General features: G+C 40.0%; 1 protein-coding gene across 1 annotated transcript in view; it reads left to right on the top strand.

The window, feature by feature from the left end:
* Positions 1–6084: 6084 nt before the first annotated feature.
* Positions 6085–23008, top strand: part of SRGAP1 (SLIT-ROBO Rho GTPase activating protein 1) — a 274483-nt gene continuing 257559 nt past the window's right edge. Inside the window, exon 1 of the mRNA XM_022571634.2 lies at positions 6085–7014. Within this exon, the coding sequence (XP_022427342.1) occupies positions 6948–7014 (67 nt within the window). The 5' untranslated portion in view covers positions 6085–6947. The remainder of the gene's footprint in view (positions 7015–23008) is intronic.

Below are 23008 nucleotides of genomic sequence, written 5' to 3' on the forward strand. Positions count from 1 at the left end.
AAAATATTTATCATAAAAAAGAGACAATTAGGGTAGTAATTCTGTATGCTACTATGTTAGTGAATGCAGTCATTATACATTTGTCAAAACCCATGGAATGTACAACACAAAGAGTGAACCCTAACGTGAACTATGGATTTTAGCTAATAACAATATATCAATATTGGCTAGTCAATGGTAACAAAGGTACCACACAAATGCAAAATGTTGTTAATAAGGGAAGAGTTAATAAAGGGGAAGTGGCAGGGGTGAGGGAGTATACCAGTGCTCTCTGTGCTTTCTGCCCTCTGTAACCCTAAAACTGCTCAAAAAATAAATAAATTTTTTTAAATAAATAAATTTTTAAAAGTTTAAAGGCAACACTGGTTCCAATTGGTTTGAGAACCACTGCTTTAAAGAAAGACCTACTACATAAAAATTCAATTTTATATTAAAAAATTAGAGCAGATGATAATTGTTTTCCAAAAATATTCTTTGATTTACAAAAGGCTATACCTTGAGATTCTTTTAAATAGCAAGGGTCTCCACTATATTGAAATAAGATTCCATTTACCAACCTTCCACTGCCCTGGTATACTCCCCAGGAGCATATCTGTATCTAAGATGAGGAATAACTGCATGCAGACCTGTTTCTCTGTAGAAGACGAGACAAAATTAGGCAGCCTTAAAATGTCTGCTGCCAAAGTATAATGGCAAGAAGGGGAGGAGTCTATCGTTCATCTCCTAAAATATAAGCATTAGAGATGCACGTATTTCTTGGTACAGTCAACCTTTTTATGAGCATTTGCTCTACATATTAATCCATCTCTGAATCTGACAACTGAATTGAAGCTGCCCTTTCTCGCCTAACTTTGGCTGTTTTCCTCTGAGTAACAATACCTTTTTTTTTTTTCTTTTGTCTAAGTGATGGGATTGAATACTTTCATCAGAATGGGCTCGTTGAATATTCATATTCTGCTTATATTGTGCAGCAACCACATGGGAAACTGTAGTAGGATTTCAAAGCAGAAAATAGTAACTCTGATGAGAAGACTGTTATGTGTGGGTGTTTAGAAGTTATGAATATGAGATTAAACAGAGTAAATTCTATTTTAACGATCTGTGCAAAATGGAAATGTGATTTTAAGCAGATGGTTAAAAATATTATAAAGCAGTTTTATTCAAAGAAAATTACAGACATTTAAAAGTCCTGATTTATTTTAGCTTTAGTTTTCTTGAAAATTGGAGAATTTTTTTGGAGGGGAGGGGAGCTAAATTATACAAATGAACATTTTAGAAGAATCATTCATTTTATTCTCTTTTGCAGCTTCTCTCCCTGTGACTAGTGTCTTTACCTCTTCCTTTTCCATCCTTTCTCTCCTACTGTCCTTAGTATCTCTTGCATTGACCCCTCCAGGGCCTCATCTAAACTCATCTTTATTGTAACATTCTACCCTCTTCCCTGCCAGGGAAAGTGCATCAGAATGAAATTGGCAAGATCTTTTAACAGCTTGTCTTTACTACTCTGTTGCCAGAAAAGGGAAAATGGCTATTTATATGGTCCATTTCCACAAGCTGCTGTTAAATTATGGGCCAAGTTTCTTTTACAACAGTGGTTAATATTTCTTGATTGACTACCTGGCAGACTGCACTGGACTAATCCAACCTATGAGTGAATGGGATTTCCCTAGATCTGGGCAGGGTTCAACAGAGGCTTCACTTGGATATTCGGAAGTGGGTTTGTATTATTGACTTTTGTTTACACTAATTGCAGAGTGTGAGCTGATAGTATTGGGTTGAGTCATACGGCATTGCCATTTATTACGTCAAAAATGGTCAAGTATCCGCATTGTCATGTGGTTCAGCTTAATAGACAATAAATATTTGTTGATTAGAACTGAATAGACTATAGAAATCATTCTATAAACATTTGAGGTAGTGTATCAGAAATACAGACACACAGTAAACCAATAAACTACAAAACAAACCCATTAAGAACAAAGAAATTCTCAATTAGCATAGGAGGTTTAAACAGGGAGGTAAATAAGACACAGATAAACACACTATAAGGTCCTCCACAATTGCAACAGTTTGGTATAAACTTGGAAGTTAACTTTCTGCACCAAAACAATAATGGCAATGACAAGGACAAGCAACATTTATGTAGCACTTACTATGTGCCTGGCTTAGTGCTAAGTGCTTTATGTACATTTTGCATTTAATCCCTATGAAACCCACAAACCTATTAGGGAAATTATTATCCATCCCCATTTTACATATGAAGAAGTTAAACGTTTTATTATCTTGAAGGTGAAAACAGTCCAGTTTCTTAGAGATACATTAAATTGAAAAAAAATCTTAATGTCATCGGCATCACTTGAGTAAATGTAGCAAATCTTTTATAAGGATGCTCTTTTTTTTTTAAATAGCTCTTGGGCCTTGGGCAAATATTCTCAAGCATAAGAATCACCGGAGGACTTTCCCCTCAGCCAAAATTTGGACCTTATGGGTCTTTGCTCCTCCAAGTATGGTCTTTATGACAAAATTATTGGCATGGCTTAGGAGCTTATTAGACGTGCAGGATCTCAGGTGTCACTCCAGAAGGCATCAGAACCTTATTTTAACAAGATTGCCAGGTGATTTGTATGCACATTGAAGTCAAGAAGTGTGGCTTTAAGTGTAGAAGAGCTCCCATGTGTCTGAATTCCAAACAGACTCCCAAGGTGACTCTGATGTAGGTGATCAATGGTGAGCTCATACTTTATAAAACTCTGCCCCAGGACACAATACCAAAATGCAGTCCATGGAAAGCACTACTGCAAGCAATTTGAGAAGCTAAAGGGTCCAGAGTCAAGACAATATGAGATATGCACGCACAACAGTTGGTGTTCTGATACTCAGGCTGGATCCAAGAATAAAACCTAGGATATTGGCAGGGCTTCATCAACTCTTTCATCCCAACGGGCAGAGGAGAACGTTTTCCTTATATGAAGAGGAGTAGCAGACTGGTCCATCTCAGACATGAAATTCTTAGACACTAAAACCATAACTAAAAAAATTGTGTCGATTTGGCATTGAGTCCGTAATGTGTTTGTATTTAACTTTTTAAATGACTTAAATTATTCACCACTAGGACAAAGTGATGCTGCAGTAAGGTGCATGATTTATTTTGTGGCTGCAAGGCGCCAGGTACGTTCTCCTACCTACTCCCAGGGTTTATGATCAGATAATGAATTAACTTCTACTTCTGGAAATTTGGAGTGGTCCTAAAAGGAGAATATTATATAATGGAGTGGATTAATCTGTAGTATGGATCCCACTTTCAGGCGCTCCAAATCTCTCACCACTTGCCCCTAAAGAATGAGAGTGTGGCAGGGGAGGGGTAGGTTTTAGGGGGCAAAGGGCAGCCATCCCTGTTGTATAGCTAAGAAAACAGCTACCACAAGGGGGAGCAAAGTCACAGAATTAGACTCAGTTGACTGTCTCCCAAATTGGACTGACCCTAGGGGGCTTTCTGGATTTTAACTCATAGGCATTCTCCATATAAGCTTTGTGAGGCAAAATATGGGAAAGATAAGGATAACCTGAAGAGATAAAACTATGAAAAGAAGAACTGACTTGTGAATCACACTGATTGGCTGGATCAGAAGAAAACCACCAAGGGAAAACCATCGATCAGTCATACACAGTTCACTGTATGTGATCCTGCTTCACAAGTTTAAAGGAATCATAAGTTCGTAGGCAGAAGAATAGCAAATTGGGAAAACCCAATTTGGAGGCAAGTAGATGTGGGCTGGAATTCTGGCCCAGCCAGGCCTTTACACATTTACTGAACTTTCCAGATTCTCTCTGTAAAACGAGGACAATAGTATTCACCTTGTAGGGTTCTTATAAGAATGTATGCAAAATGCTTTGTTTTATTTGGGACCCAACCTTCTACAACAATAAAATGGTGGCTTACTAATATTAAGACATGAACATTCAAAAAAAAAGTTTATTGACAGTTTGTTGGGCACTATGATAAAATCAAAGATGATTAAGATACTGTCTCCAATTTTTAAATAGCTTTCTCTCCAAGATTAAAACTGAGATAACAGTAACAAAGATAACTGAGTAGGTACAAAGATCTGGTGTTCTTGTAATTTTTAAGGATTATCTCAGTAAGTGCTTATAACATTCCCAGGAACTAGGCATTAACCCATTTTACAGATAAGGAGACTGAGGCCCCAAGAGATGCAGTAATTTTTATCAGCTCACTTAGGAAAGCAGCAGAGATATGATTCACCTCTGGGTACACTGTCTTTGGGGCTTGTAACTACCACGGTGCTTTAGGTCTAAACTCAGCCAACAATTCATTCCCAGGGGCTTCATTCTCTGCACCAAGTTGTATTTCCCAAGTGCAAATATGAAATAAATCCCAGTAGCACCATGGATGGATGACATGAATCACATTTAGATTTGACTACAATTATCGCCAGAGTGTGCTGCTTGCCTCTGGTCTCTCCACCCCCATAGCCAACTCATCCTTCCATGCTGCCAACAGTTATCTTCATAAAACATGTATGTGATCATGACCCTTCTCTACTTAAAAGGCTCCCTGCTGTCTGCAGAACTGTGTCCTAGAGCTCAGCACAGGAGGCCTCTCCCAGTTGGCCCTGACCTTCCTTCTCAGCCTCTGCTTTGGAATATCCTGGCTCATCACGCTACACTCTTACATAAGACAGCCCCACGTGAAGTTAGGGCAGTCTGCGATTCCGTAGTTAACCTCCTGTGTGGCAAAATGGAAACAAAACATTTTTTTTTTACATTTTTTCCGTACATTCTATTCTGTCGTTATAAAGTAAAAAGATTTGCTTAACAATTAAATTTTAAAAGGCCATACAATTAAAAACAATGTGCACACACTACCGCTTGAAACACACATATATTTAAATTTTTAAAATATTTTTCACCTCCCATCAGAGATCTGGTATTTTAGAGGAGGGCATCCTGTAACTCATTTGCAATTCTCCCAGAGTAGGATTCTCCTTCTTCTCCGTGGAATGCAACACTTTCCCTCTCTAAGGTGGCAAACTACTTACTACTCACCCTTTAAATGCAGTTCAAATACCACTTCTGTGGGAAGCCTTTCTCCCCAAACCTCTTACGCAGTCCACTTTTCTTTCTTCAGGGCTCGCAAAGCCGGCAGTAGCTCTCTTATAGCATCACAGTACCGCCTGTAATTACTTTGTAAAACAGTAGACCGTGAGATCCTTTAGGGCAGGGTTCTACTTTCTGAATCCTTAGCTCTTACTTGGTGTTTGGTTCGCAGTAAGAAATTTTATCACTGGATACGTGAATGAATGATTAAAGTCTCGAAGTCCCTACTCTTCTTTAGATCTAGCAGGGAAAACATTTGATACTGGACACGCCTTTGGACAAATCACTTTCGTAAATCAGGCCCATAATATTGGAGAAGGAAGGTCCCAAACGCTAAATGTGTCCGTCAAAACCTGGTGACATCCTAAGTGTGACCTGTTGCCCCACCACGCCTTTCCCGCCATCCTAGCCCCCTCCAGCTGCTTCTAGGATGGGGAGAATAATGGTGTTCAAGATGGGTATTTTTCTCTGCCTGATCAAACAGCTTAGCTCTTCTTTGATTCTTAACAGCAAAGACATTCACAATTCAGTCTCCAGTGTTCCTTCTGGGGTTTGGAGTGACATCTTGGAGTGACATCCTTTTCTTCCATGGAGACATCCAAAGTCTGGATTTCCCCACTGTACACTGAAAAGAGCCCCACCACAGCGCTCACCCTCGGCCAAAGACAGGCCGCCGGGTCGGGAGGGGTTTCCCAGCTGCTGGGGCTGCGCAGCTCGGGGAGGAGCTGGGGGCGTTGCCCACGGCCGCCGGGCTCGACGCGCAGGGCCGGGCTGCGGTTGGCCACAAGAGGCGTCCATCTTCCCGGACGAGCGCGGCGCTTCCTCACCGCGCCGGGAGGGGGCGAGGGCGGAGAAGGGAACGCGCTGCCGAGCCGACCCCTCCCGCGAGCCCTGCCCCGCCTCGCCGAGCCCCGCGCGGCCGCCCCGGCCGCTGCCGCCCGTAGCTCGCTCCCCAGGTGCCGGGGAGCCGCGGGCCGTGAACGTGCCGGCAACTTTGCGGCCTCCGGGGGCGCGGCTCCTCCGGGCGCGTGTACGAGTGTGTCTGTCGCCGGCGGCCTCCTGGGGGCAGCAGCGGAAAGGGGGTCGGGGGAGAAAGAGGCAGCCTCGGCGCACGGTGGCCCAGGAGGCAGAGGCCCCGCGAGGCGCCGGCGGTGGAGACCTAAACTCCGCCGGGGCTGTGCCCAGGACGCGTTCTTACGGTGCGGCAGCCGCCCTTGCGGTCGGCGCCCGGGACTTGCTTTAGGATCGCGATTCCTCTTGCCTGCCCGGGGCAGTAGCAACCGTGTGTGCCGACGGAGGAGCGGCAGTAGCATCCCCAGCCCGGGCGGGACCCCCGAGCGCCGGAGCCGGCGGCTGGAGCAGGAAGGGAGAGTCGCGGCGCCCGCCCTCCCCGGCTGGCCCTGCCCCGCGCGCCCCGTGCGGGTTGCTAACAATGGTGCGGAGCGCCGGCGCGATTCCCGCGTCCGCCCAGCGGTCGTAGAGGAAGTGGACGGGCTCCGGGTGGGGTGGGAGGGAGACGCCCCCCACCGCTCGCTTGCTGGAGTTTGCCGGCGCGCCGGGCCTCTCCGGCCCCGAACCCTAGGCTCCCCTCAGCATCACCGACGGCAGCTCGATCCGGAGAGTATGGTGCCAGCGCCCGGGTTAATCTAGTCCTCGGCTCGCTCCTTTTTTTCCTCCTCCTCCTCCTCTCCCTCCCCCTTTCCCTCCTGTCGGTGCTGCCTCTGGGTTCCCGGCGTGTGGGAGTACAACTCTCTGCCTCTCCGAGGAGACTGGTCGGTGACCCTCTAACAGAACTTGCCCGCTGAAAGCAAACCCAGAACAGCTGGATAATGTCCACTCCGAGCAGATTCAAAAAGGACAAAGAGATCATAGCCGAGTATGAAAGTCAAGTCAAAGGTAAGGATGGGAGCGGCTGCCTTGCTCCTTTTGTGTGCTTTCTTGTCATTGTGCTCCGGGAGTTGCATTTCTCACTTGGGGTCTGTGTTGGAGGGAGGTGGTGAGGGACAGCTAGAGCGCCTCGTTGAGCCACCCGGGGCTTCGTGGAAGCCAATCCCAGTCCCAGTCCCGTCAAGCCCACAGGGAGCTGGAAACCGGGTGGCTCTCCGCCGCTGCCAGGGCGCCCCTCCAATAGAGGAGAACTGGCTTTAACTTAACCACCTTCAGCCGGGCAACTTACATAGGAGGCAGGCAACAGCAGTGGTTCCTGCCCAGTTATCATCACCGTCATCCTTATTATTTTTTTTAAACGATACCATTGTCACAACGTAATTTTTTTTAAGGAGTCATTTTTTGAAGTCTGGCTCCGAAGTGCGCTAGAGCTTCATTGAGTGCAGGCAATTTTTGACATTCGCACTGTTCACTAATTTATCAGGGCGAGTCCCGCTTTTATAAAATAGCTCCCTAAAAGCTGGGCAGTTAAACCAAGCAAGGACTAGTGGAATCTGACTCCTCCTTTTAATCTCTCACACTCACACGGGAATATTGCTTTATCATTTGTTGGAGGCCACTTGCATGTAAAATGAAGGTTTGAATATTCGAGTAGTAGTTTCCATCCATTTACATTGTCAACTGATGAAGGAATCTAATTAAGGTTGATTACGCATTTTTACTTAACGTGCCTTGTGGTTTAAAAAATATATTTTCTCTCCAGTACAAGTATTTTGTGTTGCTGTTGAAGAGTTCAATAAACATATATTTGGGTTTTTTTTTCCTCCTTTATGGTCTCTCATGGGTAGCTTTTCCCATCCATTGAGACAATGGATGGAGTGTTGAGATCACTGCTGTTCTTTGGAATATTCAAAGCAAAGTTGATAAAAATTGCTTTGTAGACACCTGTGTTTGTACAGACACAATCTTATGAAAGGACTGCAGAGAAAGGCGTTCCTGTACTTGTCTTGGGAAAAGCAGGAGCAGACTGGGGGTTCTTTTGTGTGGTCAAGTTGTGAAAATGCTTGGAGTCCTGTGAGAGGACCTGGTGGGGAAACCCTCTGTCAATCAGTGTGAATCTGGACCATCTCATCATGGCCAGAGACAAACACAATATGCAAGCCCAGAGACTTAAGTTTCCTTTAGGTTGACTCCAATAATGGAGTTAAGATGAACACTGTTCAGGAAACACAGATTTTTATCTGCATGCAATTAAGATAATTTATACTTGTAGGAACTGGTTACACTGACATGGAAGTTATGTTAGCAGAGAAGTAATTATTTGCTTCGAGACAGGTAAACTTTCTAATGAGCATAACCTTTCTTTTCTTAACGGTCCAACACAGCCAAAAGTCTTTCATACTGAGGTAGAACTCTTGTTCACAATCACCATTTCTCTGTGCGGTTTTTCCACATGGCTCTTTGTGGCAGGTCTTCAAGGGGCAGCAGTCTGGTTTTCCTGCTGCTTGGAGCACTGACTTGTAGAATGTATTTCCAAGTATTGGTTTCGGTATTTCTGCTCTAAGGTCATTTGTCCATGATCAGGTCTTTATCTGAAAAATATTCTCATGATTAATCTCTTTCAGAGTATGAATTTTATAGTTATACGGTTACTTATATGCTTTGAGGGTATAGGCCATCTATATGGATTTAAAAATAAATACAATGGGGACTTCCCTGGCAATCCAGTGGTTAAGACTCCGTGTTTCCAATGCAAGGGGTGCAGGTTCGATCCCTGGTCCGGAAGCTTGAGATCCCACATGCTGTGGGGCACAACAACAACAAAAATAAATAAATAAAATAAAAATCAATAGAATGGGATGTGTTGCAGTGCTTAAAATGTGTCCATCAAATCCAGTCCAAGGAAAAATCACAAACATGGTAAAAATTACTTTTGGAACAAATTCTGTCCCATAGAGAGTGATCTGTCTATTCCCTTCAACCCTCCTCACTTACCTGTGAGTCCTCAGCCTTCTTTATGGCTCTTTACTACACCTGACCTGCCCTTTTCATCAGAGCCTGTGTCCACACTTCTTCTACTTCCCCTGTAATACTTACACATCCTGTGTCTAACCCAGATCCTTATATTCATATGCAAATATGGGAATAGGGAAATATCAATACAATGGAATTGGACCATATACACCTTGAATGGCACACATTCACCTGAATTTACTAGGCAAAATCAAGAAGGCAGTGGAAGAGAAATGAGTTAAGTAGTTAAATAGAGCATGAGGCCCGCTGTCCTGTGCAGTGAGAATAGGTCCCTTATTAAGGATAGTTTCAGAGGTAGGATCCTGGTTTTCTGTTTCTCTTCCTGAGCCCCTCTTTAAGGGTGAGTATCTCACCCTGGCAGATGCTAGTCCACTGCTTAAAGGTAGGTGGTTTTGGAACAACCAACTCTTTCAATTCTAACAGGTATTTCATCTGACGGTAAACAAAAGAAAGTGGCTTATTCTGTTGCTGGAGGAAAACCTAGCTGTGCTGGACTCATTAAGAGAAGGCATTGGTCTCTTCCCAATGAATAAAGACGTAAATATTGGACTCTGCGTGATTTAAGTGTATCTGTGATACACTTAAATGTATCAAGAGTCATTTTTGATTATATGGGACTTTTTTACCTTCTGACTTGAATCTAACATTCTGGAGTATTGTCCTTTCTTATTCTCTCCCATTTCCCCTAATACCAGTTGCATTTATCTCAGAATTTCTGAGGTAAGGGTTTGGTTTAAAAGAATGACTCCACAGATGTGGGATTTAGCCACTGTGGCTGCAAGCATGTGTTTAGGAAACAGACTTCATGGGGCTATTTTCAGTGTGAAAAGAACCATCCTAGGTGTAACGTGTAATTTTATGCTGTAATTTTATGGGTAAGACCATAAATGTATCCAATGAGATGTATCATGTAGGGCAAGTCACTTAGCTTCTTCCTGGGTTTTGGTTTTCTTATCTGTAAGATAAGGAGTTTAGATTCTCTCAGTCCTAAGGGTCTTTGAGTCTAATAGAAGATGTCATGTCAGTTCACATTAATTATGCAGTAAAATTTTCAAGCTTTTTGCGTTTTCTCTTGGCTGCCCTGTTTTGAGGAAGGTTACCTTTGCTTTAACTTTTTTCATAATTCACAAACACTATGTATTATCTGATTTCTCAAGGAATTAAAATGTAATACCACAGAAAATACAGAAAAATAATAAAACCACGTTCAGAAAAGTAGAGCATAGAATTGTAAGAGGGGGAAGAATTGAGAATTATACAAGTAGTTAAAGGAATAGATATGTTTAAATCGAGGACAAAAGGACCCCAAGCAATAATTTAAAAGATTAATGTGTTAGTTAATGTGTTAACTATAGGAGGAGAAAGACTGCTTCATGCATGTTGGTCAACTTCCCAAAGATTTAGAATCCAGAGAAATTAATCTCTTATTTGTGTGGACCCTTAAACAGCAAGATTGTCTGGAAAAGTGTATGAAACTCAAACCAGTTGACTACACTACTTTTAGCATCTCTGGCAAGATCGTAGCAAGTGGCTAACAGAAGGTTTGGGGATTATCTGTAGATTTTAGAGATCTAGTAATTTTTGAATTCTGCAGCAGAAATATTATGGAGCCCATGTAAAAAATATTGGTTCACATATAAGAGTCAGAAGAAACAAAAGACACATTTTGTGAGGTGGAACTCATGGATGGGAGGTTGTGTTTATTTTTAATAATGCGTGTTGTTAGTTGCTAAGAATTGACAGCTATTATTTGCAGTATTTTCCTGAGGATAATCTCATACTCATCTATGTGCCATACGTGCAGGAAGTGCCAAGAAAATCTGTTGTTTTTCAACCGCTCTGCTGCCTGAACTACAAATAGTACATTTTGGTAGCAGATGGAGCATAAGGAAATGCCAGTTCAATTTAATATGACCTCCCGTCATGTGATAGGTTTCAATAGGGAAATTAAAAGTGCTACTGTCACTCATAGGGAACCTGTGTCTACCTTTAATGTTCTTCATTTAACTTGCAATCAAAAACAACAATTTAAATTACGAATTAAAACTTTATAGCTGGGAAGGACTTTAAACATTTCCTGTCCAGCCCACTTCAGCAGTGCAAGGAGGCATAATGTCAGTTACACAATTAACTGTAACATATGTGGGACTGGAACCCAGGTCCTCTGCTTTTCGGTAACAGTGGTTTACTTTTAGATTCCTCACAAAGAAGAGTAGGAGATAGAACACTTACCTGTTTAGACTTTACATCCGTTGAAGGAATCATAGTTGGATGGACTAGAGAACAGCAACTCTGGTCCGTTAACAGGAGGAGTTAATTAAATTGATTAACCATAACTAAGTTGTTTTTTCACCAAGATCATTTCAAGAAACCACAGTGCCCAGGCAGCAGCTTCACAAGGTGGTTTAAAGATCAAGGGGAAAAAAATATGGTGAATATGTACAAATGTAACGCGCTTGAAATTTTGGTCATACTGAGTGAAGCTACTGCAATAAGCCCTCTTATGTTGTCCAGAAAACCTGATTTGTTTCATGAACTTCAAAGTATCTTAAGAAATAGTTTTGGAGAAATGTTTAACCAAAGCATGCTCTGAAATACAGTGAGGGTTGGAGTATGCTATGGGATGGTAAATCTGAGCTCTAATTGTCTAGATTGCTTTGCTTACTCCTGTGCTGTGTGATGACCAGGTCAGGAACCTCAGCTCTGGTCCAGTTTGAGGGTCTACTTTGTGGACTGAGCAGACCCTTTTTTATGCTAACTATTTTTATTTCAAGTTACATAACTGAGCATTAAGGTTAAAAAAAAATACGGAGTAAACTGTATGTCTAATCACTCAGTCTACCTTTGTTTTAGTGGTTTGAAGGCAGAAGTTGGGAATAGAGACAGTTACTAGAAGACATTTTTAGTTATTTGAAGGTATTTTTATTCATTGGACCCAAATTACTTTCTAATTTATTGACAACATATATATGCTCACCTGTTGGTATGTCAGGATGGGAAAAAAACAGAACATAGTGTTCAAGAGCAGAAACTGGTGTTAGCCATTCAGCCCTGCCACTAATAATATATTTGAGCCCTAACAGTCAACTTCTTCATCTGTAAAATGGGGATAATAATAGTACTTACCTCCTTGCCTTTGTGAGGCTTCTGTGAGGTGATTTGTGGAAAGCCTTTATCACACGCTTGGCACTGATAAATAGTCTATAAAAATTAGGCCTTGTTATCTGTTTCATTTTGGTTTTCTTTACGTTTCAACTGCTTCTTGTTACATTCTGACTTAGATAAGCTTTTTGAAATTCAAATACCTAATCACCAATCTGCTGCCTAAATAGATCCCAAAGGGGGCGACTCTTAAATCATCCTGATAAAGTCCCCTGTACTTTTAGAATGGAGTGAGTTTCATGGTGGGATTAAAAAGAGATGTGTGATAGGCAAACCAGAGAGATTCCCAGCTCCTTATAAGGTGGATTTTTTTTTTATTGTGTCATTCCTTTTTATCCAAGTACAAGTAACAGCTGAAAAGCACATTTCCTGGACTGCCATGTGTTTGCTTACAATTTTTGTTTTACATTTTCTCTACCTTTAATGATGCCAAATGGAAAATGAAAACTGTAGTACAATCAATTGATTTTATTTACCCATGGTGAAAAGAATTCTTATGATGTCAGATAAAGCCTCTGACTTAATTTCATAGTTTTGAGCAAAATATTTTGTTTTAAAATCAATATAGAAATGAAAAATTTCACTTGTACCTGCTAATTTGCTTTTGCTTCATTTGAAAGCACTTTGATTTTTTTTCCAGCTTTATTGAGATATATTTGACATATAACAGAAAGCACTTTGATATTAAAAATTATTGTCTAGGGCTTCCCTCGTGGCGCAATGGTTGAGAGTCCGCCTGCCGATGCAGGGGACACGGGTTCGTGCCCCGATCTGGGAAGATCCCGCATGCCGGGGAGCGGCTCGGCCTGTGAACCATGGCCGCTGAGCCTGCGTGTCCGGAGCCTGTGCTCCGCAGCGGGAGAGGCCACAACAGTGAGAGGCCCGCGTACCGCAAAAAAAAAAAAAATTACTGTCTCTGTATCTCCCACACCTCCTGGTATAGGGCTTCATTAAACATTAATTGAATGAATAGAGTAAACGTTTTGAATTATCATTCCTTTATAGTATAAACTAACATGGCGATCATTCAGAATTATCTAGGGTGTCCTATGAAGTATTACCACAAAATTAAACTGAATTCAGATGTGTAAGTTACACACATTTAGAAAGTCACAGAGCTGGAAACAGTCTGAGTGTCCAACAATGGAGAATAGTTAACTAAATTCCCCTGGGGAATGGTTAACTAACTTGTGCACATGGAATGTTATGGGATCATTAAGAGTGGTTTTTGAAGAACGTTTTATGGTATGGAGAAATATTTTATAATAATTGGGAAAAAGAGAGACCATTAAAAAAAAAAAAAGCATGGTTAGGACAAGCTAAAACAGAGCTAAATTGATGTATAGCTACGTACATACACGTGTGTCAGCCAATACTGGGTAGTGGGATTTCAGCATGAGGAGAAACCGTAGTTGGACCTCAGTCTTATATGTCACCAACAAATGAAATAAAACATCACTCCCTCCAAGTCAGATGTTCTGTGAAGTCAAAAGTTTATAATTAAAGTTAACTTCCATGGCGGGGGGAAAAAAGGATGATGAAATAATAATAATGAAAAATAATCGTAACAGCAGCTAACAGTTATCGAGCGCTCAGGGTGTGCCAGTCACTGTCATGGCTGCTTTGCATGGGTGGACTCAGCTTTCTATGTACATACCAAGCTATAACGCATGGCGGGAGGAGTTTCCGGTTATTTTTCCTGTTTGGTATAGGTTGTATTTCCTGTACTTTTGGACCTCAGTACATCCTCTCCTTGGTAAATTTCCTGGCCTAATGCAGGAATCTCACTTTGAGACCCACCCTCCTTCAGGATGGGGGTGGAGCAAGGTGCATCCAAGCGAAATTGAACCTCTGCTGATCCGGTTTGTTCACAGGACAATTTCAAACTTTCTGTTTGCTTACAGCTCAGTGATATAGTTTTGTTTTTTTCTTGCTTTGAATTCAGCTAACAGTTCGTAGGTTGGGGGGTGGGAGGGTGGGAGAAGCAGCCTCTCTTTTTCTTTTCTTTTCTTGGGTGAAATATATATACAAGCGGGTACAGAAAATTATTTACAATTTAATGCATAATAATAAAATGAATACCTGGTTAGTAGCCACCCAAGTTAAGAAATAGAACATTAGCAGTGTCTAGAAACCCCCACATTGTCCCCTTTCTAACAAATCTCTCTTCATCCTATTGCCCCCTCAATAACAATTCTGAATTTAGTATTAATCATCCCCTTGTTTTCTTTAAAGTTTTATGATAGTTTTATAGTTTTCGTTATCGTTTTGATGTATGTTATATCCATGCATCAAAAATACAGAGCCCTTTTGAACACATACCAGATTTTTTAATGATATTAAAGAATTGATGTTGGGTTTCCCTGGTGGCGCAGTGGTTGAGAGTCCGCCTGCCAATGCATGGGACACGGGTTCGTGCCCCGGTCTGGGAAGATCCCACCTGCCGCGAAGCGGCTGGGCCTGTGAGCCATGGCCGCTGAGCCTGTGCGTCCGGAGCCTGTGCTCCGCAACGGGAGAGGCCACAACAGTAAGAGGCCCGCATACCGCAAAAAAAAAAAAAAAAAAAGAATTGATGTTAATTAAAAAAATAATAGTATTTTGGCATGTATAACAAATCTTTATCTTTTAAATATATGTGCTGAAGTATTTGGGGATGGCTAAGATTTGCTTCAATATAATCTGGGGGAAGGAGGAAGTAGGTGGGAATACAGATAAAATAAGATTAGCCAGGAATTGATAATTGTTGGGTACATGGGGTTCATTATTTTATTCTCTTTACTTTTGTGTATGTTTAAAATTTTCTCTAATAAAAAATTTTCAAAGTAAGTATGCCTTCTTATGACTTCCATTTTTCACTCAATGTTATATTAAGATTGATCTACATTAATGTGTGTAGCTATCATTAATTTATTTTCACTGATATATAGTATTCCAGTGCATGAAAATACGGGAAGCTATTTATTCTTTATTTATTTATTCATTCTTTATGACATTTGGGTTATTTGCACTTTTTGCCATCATGATTAATAATAATATATAAAATGCTGTGAGTGTCTCCTTGTGTACATGAGTTTCTCTATGTATACTTGCTGGGTCATAGGGAATGTGCATGGTCAACTTTACTAATGTCAAACTTTTCTCTAAGTGCTTGGTAGTTATTCTCTTACCAGCAGTGAATGAGAATTCCACATCCTGAAAAACACTTAGTATGGGCCAATGTATTAGTTAAGGTAAAGGCTAAACTATAATAATAAAGAGAACCTTGAAAGACAATAACCTAAAAATGTAGAAATTTCTCACACAACAGTCTGGAGGTGTGCAGTCTAGGCTACCAGGACAGTTTTGCCTCCTTAAATTATTTGAGTTTTCTCCATCTCCTTCCTCTGCCATCACCTAGGGAACTGAACTTGTATGCCTGGTTGAAACTGGGTCTTAAGTATATCCATGTTCTGACTTACAGGAAGGAAAATGAGTCTTGAGGAGCATATGGCCAATGTGTTAAAATCCAGGCCAGAAATAATACAGAGAATTTCCATTCATTTAACTGGTGAGAACTTAGTCACAGGACATCTTGCTGCAAGGGAGGCTGGCAAATGTAGTCTCCCTGGGCAGCCCTGTTTTCAGCTACAACTTCATGACCATGAAAGGAGAGAACAGATTTGGACAACCAGTAGTCAGCATGAAGACAAGGTTTTTTGGAGAGGCAATCTACTGGGGTAAAATGGTATTTTGGCTTAATTTGTATGTCTTTGATTGCTGATGAGATAGAGCATCTTCTCACATGTTTAAGGGCCATTTGCTTTTGTCACTAAAATGCTTATTCATACCTTTGCCCATTTATCTGTTGGTTTGTCTTTTTCTTATTGATTTGTGCATTTTGTTTTGTTTTGGTTTTGGTATGTTCTTAATATTGATCTTTTGTCAATTATATCTGTTGCAAATATCTTCTCCCTGTTTGTAGTTTGTATTTTCACATTTTAAAAAGATATCTCTGGATAAACAGAAGTTGCTCATTTTAATTTGTTCACATGTATCAATTATTTATATTTGGTGTTTAAGCAATCCTTCCCTACTCTAAGGTCAGAAAGATATCTGTCTATATTATCTTATGAATGTTTTAAAATCTTGCTTTTGACATAAAAGTTATTAATTTATCTGAAGTTATTTTTCATATTGTGAACTAGGGATATATTTTTAGTTCTTTTCATGTGGATGACCAACTTTTTTCATTCCACTTGCTAAATAGTTTCTTCTTTTAAAAAGTAATCTACTAGCTACTTCTGTCTTGATCAGAGTTTCATGTATACATGTGTCTATCTCGACACTCTATTGTGTTCCATTGGTTAATTTATAAATTCTTGCACATACCACACTATCTTAATTACTATAGCCCTATAATAAGTCTTATATTTGGTAGGCCAAATTCTCCTTCCTTATACCCTTTCAGAAGTATCTTGGTGATCTTGGTCCTTTCTCTTTCATGTGCATTTTATTTATTTATTTATAAAATATTTATTTGGCTGTGTCAGGTCTTAGTTGCTGCATGCATGCAGGATCTAGTTCCATGACCAGAGATCAAACCCAGGCCCCCTGCATTGGGAGTGTAGAGTCTTAGCCACTGGACCACCAGGGAAGTCCCTCATGTGCATTTTAAAATCAGTTTTCCTTCCAAGGGAAGCCCACAGGCATTTTGATTGAAGCTACGTGAAATTATAAAGCAATTAGCAGAGAATTGGCAACTGTATATTAGATTATAAGTTCTACTTACCCATGAATATGAATATTTCTCCATTTATTTAGTTGTTTTTAAATATCTTACTGTAAAGTTTTACATTTTCTATGTTTTTTGTTAGACTTATTTCACTTTTGTTACTAATGTTTATGAGATCTCTTTTAAAATTGTTTTCTAATTGTTTCTGGTATACAGAAATGCAGTTTACTTTAGCATATTGGTCTTATACCCAGCCACTTTGCTAGTTTATTATTATTTCAAATAATTTGTTCATATTTTGGTTAAAAAAATCTTATTATTTGCAAATATAAAGACAACTATATTTCCTCCTTCCGAACCTTACGGCTTTAATTTATTCTTCTATTTTTGCCCTAGGCAGAATTTTGAGTATGAAGTTAATAAACGTAGTGAATTGTCATTCTTTTCTTGTTCTGGATTTAAAGGGAGTGTTTTCAAGCCTCTCCTACCGTAAAGGATAATGATTGTTTTCAGTTTATTATAGATATTCTTATCAGGTTAAGTTTCATGTATTCTCTGTTTACTTGAAGTTCTTTTTTGTTTTGTTTTGTTTTTTTGCTGTACGAGGGCCTCTCACTGTTGTGGCCTCTCCCGTTGCGGAGCACAGGCTCCGGACGCGCAGGCTCAGCGGCCATGGCTCACGGGCCCAGCCGCTCCGCGGCATGTGGGATCTTCGCAGACCGGGGCACGAACCCGTGTCCCCTGCATCGGCAGGCGGACTCTCAACCACTGCGCCACCAGGGAAACCCTACTTGAAGTTTTAATCATTAATAGTTGGTTGAAAGTTATCCTTTTTTCTTTTTGCATCTATTGATTTTTTAAAATATTTATTTATATATTTGGCTGCATTGGGTCTTAATTGTGGCACACGGGATCTTTCGTTGTGGCGTGTGGGCTCTTCGTTGCAGCACGCAGGCTTCTCTAGTTGCGGCATGTGGGCTGTGTAGTTGTGGCATGTGGGCTTAGTAGTTGCGACATGCAGGCTTATTGCCCACGGCATGTGGGATCTTAGTTCTTGGACCAGGGATCAAACCTGCATCCCCTGCATTGGAAGGCGGATTCTTAACCACTGGACCACCAGGGAAGTCCCTGCATCTATTGATATTATTTTTTCTTCTTTAATCTGTTAATGTAATGAGAAATATTTACAGAGTTTCTAATATTGAACCATCTCTGTATTCCAGAATTAAACCTATCTTCATCGTTGTATTATATATGTAAATAGTTGGATTCAGTTTGCCAGTATTTAGTTCAGGTATTTTGGTTGTTGTTTTTTGTCTCTCAATTCTTGAATGAAACAGACCCATGGCTTTCCTTTCAGATAATGTCCTTGTCTGGGTTCATATCTCAGTTATACTAGCCTAACAGAATGCATTGGAGAGTATTGCTTCTCTTTCTATTTTGTAAAAGAGTTTGAAATTTTGGAATATTCCTTCTCTTGAAAGGTCGGTAAAACTGCTTCTTTGGGCCTAGTTATTTTCTTTGTGTGAAGAGCTTTTAACTGCTAATCAGCAGTTAATCATTAGTTTTACTACTGATAGGATTATTTATTCTTTATATTTCTTCTGAAGTCAGTTTTGTTATGTTTTTCTAGAAATGTCTCTGTTTTGTGTAAGTTTTCAAATATATTGACATAATGTTGATGATAGTATATTTTAAAATTTGGGCTGATCTGTATTTAATTTAAAATATTATTGTAGGGAATTCCCTGGTGGTCCAGTGGTTAGGACTTGGCGCTTTCACTGCAGGGGCAGCTGGTCAGGGAACTAAGATCCTGTAAGCCATGCAGTGGGGCCAGAAAATAAAAATAAAAAATTATTTTAAAATATTTATTTTTGCCTTATCTTTTTCTTGCTGAATCTTAAAAGGGGGTTGTCTATTTTTGTTGTTTTTTCTTTTTTATTGATTTCTGCTCTTGTCTTTACTCTCATCCTTTAAATTTTCTTCAGATTTATTCTGTTCTTTACCTGTTTTTTTTTTAAGTTGGACATACAGCTCATTTGTTTTTATCCTTCTTTGCTACTGTAAGCATTTAAGGCAATAAATTTCTTTTCTAATGTAAATGTTATTTCTAATAAAAGCATCATTCTTAACAAAGGCATCTGTTCTTCTCCCCAATAAATATTCTCCCCTAATAAATATTTATGATAATTCCCCTTAGAGTTCCATCTTTGCTTCATCTAGAAAGTTTTGATGTGTAAAGTTTATTAAAATTAACTTCTAAGTATTTTGAATTTCTTATAATGGTTTCCCCTTTGCCCCATGAGGTATATAGGAGTGTGACTTTACATTAAAAAAAAAGCGAAGGGACTTCCCTGGTGGCACAGTGGATAAGAATCTGCCTGCCACTGCACGGGACACGGGTTCGATCCCTGGTCCGGGAAGATCCCACATGCCGCAGAGCAACTAAGCCCGTGCACCACAACTACTGAGCCTGCGCTCTAGAGCCCACGAGCCACAACCACTGAGACCACGTGCCACAACTACTGAAGCCCGTGCACCTAGAGCCCGTGCTCTGCAACAAGAGAAGCCACCGCAATGAGAAGCCCGCGCACCGCAACGAAGAGTAGCCCCTGCTCGCCGCAACTAGAGAAAGCCCGTGTGCAGCAACGAAGACCCAATGCAGCCGAAAATTAATAAATAATTAATTTAAAAAAATTTTTAAGTGAAGATATTTATCTTTTTTAAAAAATATAGTTACTACATTGCAATCTGAGAGTAATCGTGTTTGAAATTAGTTGGGGATTATTTCCTCTTACTGTTCTCTGGAGGAATTCATGTAAGACTGGAATTATGTGACTCTTAAATGTTTAGTAAAGTTATCCAAGTTTAGTATTTTCATCAAGAAAAAAATCTGTCGGGACTTCCTTGGCAGTCCAGTGGTTAAGACTCCGCCCTGCCAATGCAGAGGGCACAGGTTCAATCCCTGGTTCGGGGAACTAAGATCTCACGTGCTGTGTGGCATGGCCAAAAAATAAATAAAATTTTAAATAAGAAAGAGAAAAAAATCTGTCATTGCTTTCAAATTTACAAATTTTCTTTTTTTTTTATGGCTGCATCAGGTCTTCGTTGCTGTGCATGGGCTTTCTCTAGTTGCAGCAAGTGGGGGCTGCTCTTCTTTGCAGCGTGCAGGCTTCTCATTGCGGTGGCTTCTCCTGTTGCCGAGCACGGGCTGTAGGCGCGCGGGCTTCAGGAGTTGCAGCACATGGGCTCAGCAGTTGTGGCTTGCAGGCTCTAGAGCACAGACTCAGTAGTTGTGGCCTGCGGGATCAGTAGTTGTGGCACACGGGCCCTACAGAGCACAGGCTTCAGCAGTTGCAGTACGTGGGCTCAGTAGTTGTGGCTCTAGGGTGTGTGGGCTTCAGTAGTTGTGTCACGCGGGCTCAGTAGTTGTGGCTCACGGGCTCTAGAGTGCAGGCTCAGTAGTTGTGGTGCACGGGCTTAGTTGCTACACGTCATATGGGATTTTCCTGGACCAGGGCTCAAACCTGTGTCCCCTGCATTGGCAGGCGGCTTCTTAAACACTGCACCACCAGGGAAGCCCCACAAATTTTCTAATTTACTGACATAGAATTGTTTATAGTATTCTTGTATCTTTTTAGTCTCTGCAGTGTCTGCAGTTATACTTCTTTTCTGTTAATAACAATTGTTTGTATGTGTGCCTTCTCCCGTTTTTTCCTTGATTGACTTTGCCACAGGTATGTTTATTTTTAGTCTTTTCAAAGAACTAGTTTTTTGTTTCTTTGAGTTACTGTGTTGTATGTTTGTTTTCTATTTTATTAGTTTTTCTTCCTTGTGATTCCCTTCCTTTTACTTCCTTGTGAGCATTATTTGCTCATCCTTTTTAAAATTCTTATTTTCCAAGTTCTTACTTTTCTTCTTTTCTAATGTAAACATGTAAGTAATAAAATTTTCTCTAAGTACTGCTTTACCTGCATTCTACAAAAATTTTTTTACATGTTTATTGTTTAATTTGGGGGCATAGCAAATGTAGCTCTTCTTTTTTTTAACTGAAGTATAGTTGATTTACAATGTTGTGGTAGTTTCAGGTATTCAGCAAAGTGATTCAGTTATATATATAACTGAATATATATATTACATATGTAATATATATATATTTTTTCAGAATATTTTCCATTTTAGGTTATTATAAGATACTGACTATAGTTCCCTGTGCTATATAGTAGGTCCTTGTTGTTTATTTTATATATAATAACGCATATTTCTATAAATTTGTTTTTTAAAGAATCAATTTAATTTGTTTAATTAATTTATTTATTTTTGGTTGCGTTGGGTCTTCGTTGCTGCACACAGGCTTTCTGTAGTTGTGGTGAGCGGGGGCTACTCTTCCTTGCAGTATGCAGGCTTCTCATTGCAGTGGCCTCTCCTGTTGCAGAGCACGGGCTCCAGGCACACGGGCTTCAGCAGTTGTGGCACACAGACTCAGTAGTTGTGGCTCACAGGCTCTAAAGAGCAGGCTCAGTAGTTGTGGCGCACAGGCTTAGTTGCTCTGTGGCATGTGGGAACCTCCCGGACCAGGGATCGAACCCCTGTCCCCTGCATTGGCAGGTGGATTCTTAACCACTGTGCCACCAGGGAAGTCTCTATAAATTTTTATATGTAGTGTTTTTGTTACCTTTCAGTTCTGTGTATTTTCTAATTTCCATTATGTTTTTTTTCTGTGACTCATAATCTGTTTAAAAGTGTGTTTTAAATTTTTCAGATATACGAAGTTATTTCATTTATGGTTTTATTACTGATTTCTAACTTAATTGCATTGTCATCATAGAACATCGTCTGATTATATTGATCTTTTGAAATGTTTTTCTTGACCATGTTTTCTTTGACCATGTTATTTAAGATTATAAGCCTCAACCTCTCCTGGCTCTTCCCATCTTCATTCTCCTGCTTTCTCTGTCTCCGTAGCGCTCGTTATCATTTGATCTGTTTTATACTGACCTTATCTTGTTTTGGGACTTTTAAAGTTCATTACTTATGTGAAAGCTGGTGATGTGATTAAAATTATATTTTAAAAATATTTTATCCAGCATTTTAGTTTCAACCTGAAAAGTCAGGTTCAAAGTCTATGTCAGAACTACTGACATATATAATAAGTATGAGTTAAGACCAAAATGATAATGAATTTAAAGGAATTTGAAAGGAAATGGTTTTGATGTTCAGAGAAAATGATCCAAAATATTTAAATTTACTCTATTTAAATTTACTATACTGTAGGAAACAGAAGTCTAATATTCAGTAGTTTGTTTTTTGGTTTTTTGGGGGGCCCATCAGTATATTACATTGTTTTATTGAGATATAATTGACATATATTATAACATTATATGTCATAATAATGTTATAATAGTATATTAGTTTCAGGTGTGCAACATAATATTCGATAGTTGTAAGTATTGCCAAATGAGTGCCACAGTAAGTCTAGTTAACATCCATCACTACACAGTTAGAATTTTTTTCTTGTGATGAAAACTTTTAAAATCTAATCTCTTAGTAACTTTCATAAAATTATTTTTAATTTATCCAATATGAAGTTCTGTTTTAGCAAGAGAACCTAAAAGTATATACAGTTCAAGTTACTGGGAAGAATAAGTCTGTGTTTTTTAGTCCCTGCCCTCCAGGATGATGTTTATAACCCAAGATCCATACACCGAAGAGGATACACATAGATGAGAGCAAATAATGTTACCCTAACACTTTCAAGTTCTTCATATATAGGTTTATGTCTACGCATGGAAAAATCCAGGATATATGGATTTTTAGGGATGAAAATGTGTAGTGAGGATCAGTGAAAGGCTTTGATATGGGCAGAGCGTGAAAACGTCCACACTTTTCTGAATAATCTGAGATGCTGTTGGGAAATCTGGAGTTTTGCTTCTATTGCTAATCATCCAGAGTCCTGTCTTTCCTTCTTGGAGTTTGGACTTTCCTTTTCTTGTGGAGCTGTTTCTACCATTTTATCCCTTGGAATTCTACTCCAAAGCTGGCTGCAGTGACCTCCTAGAAGAGGTAGCACCCTCTAGCCTTGGCATCACAGCAGAA

Source organism: Delphinapterus leucas, chromosome 11, assembly GCF_059928025.1.
Source record: "Delphinapterus leucas isolate spDelLeu-1000000601 "Yukka" chromosome 11, BTC_Dleu_Yukka2, whole genome shotgun sequence".
NCBI lineage: Eukaryota > Metazoa > Chordata > Mammalia > Artiodactyla > Monodontidae > Delphinapterus > Delphinapterus leucas.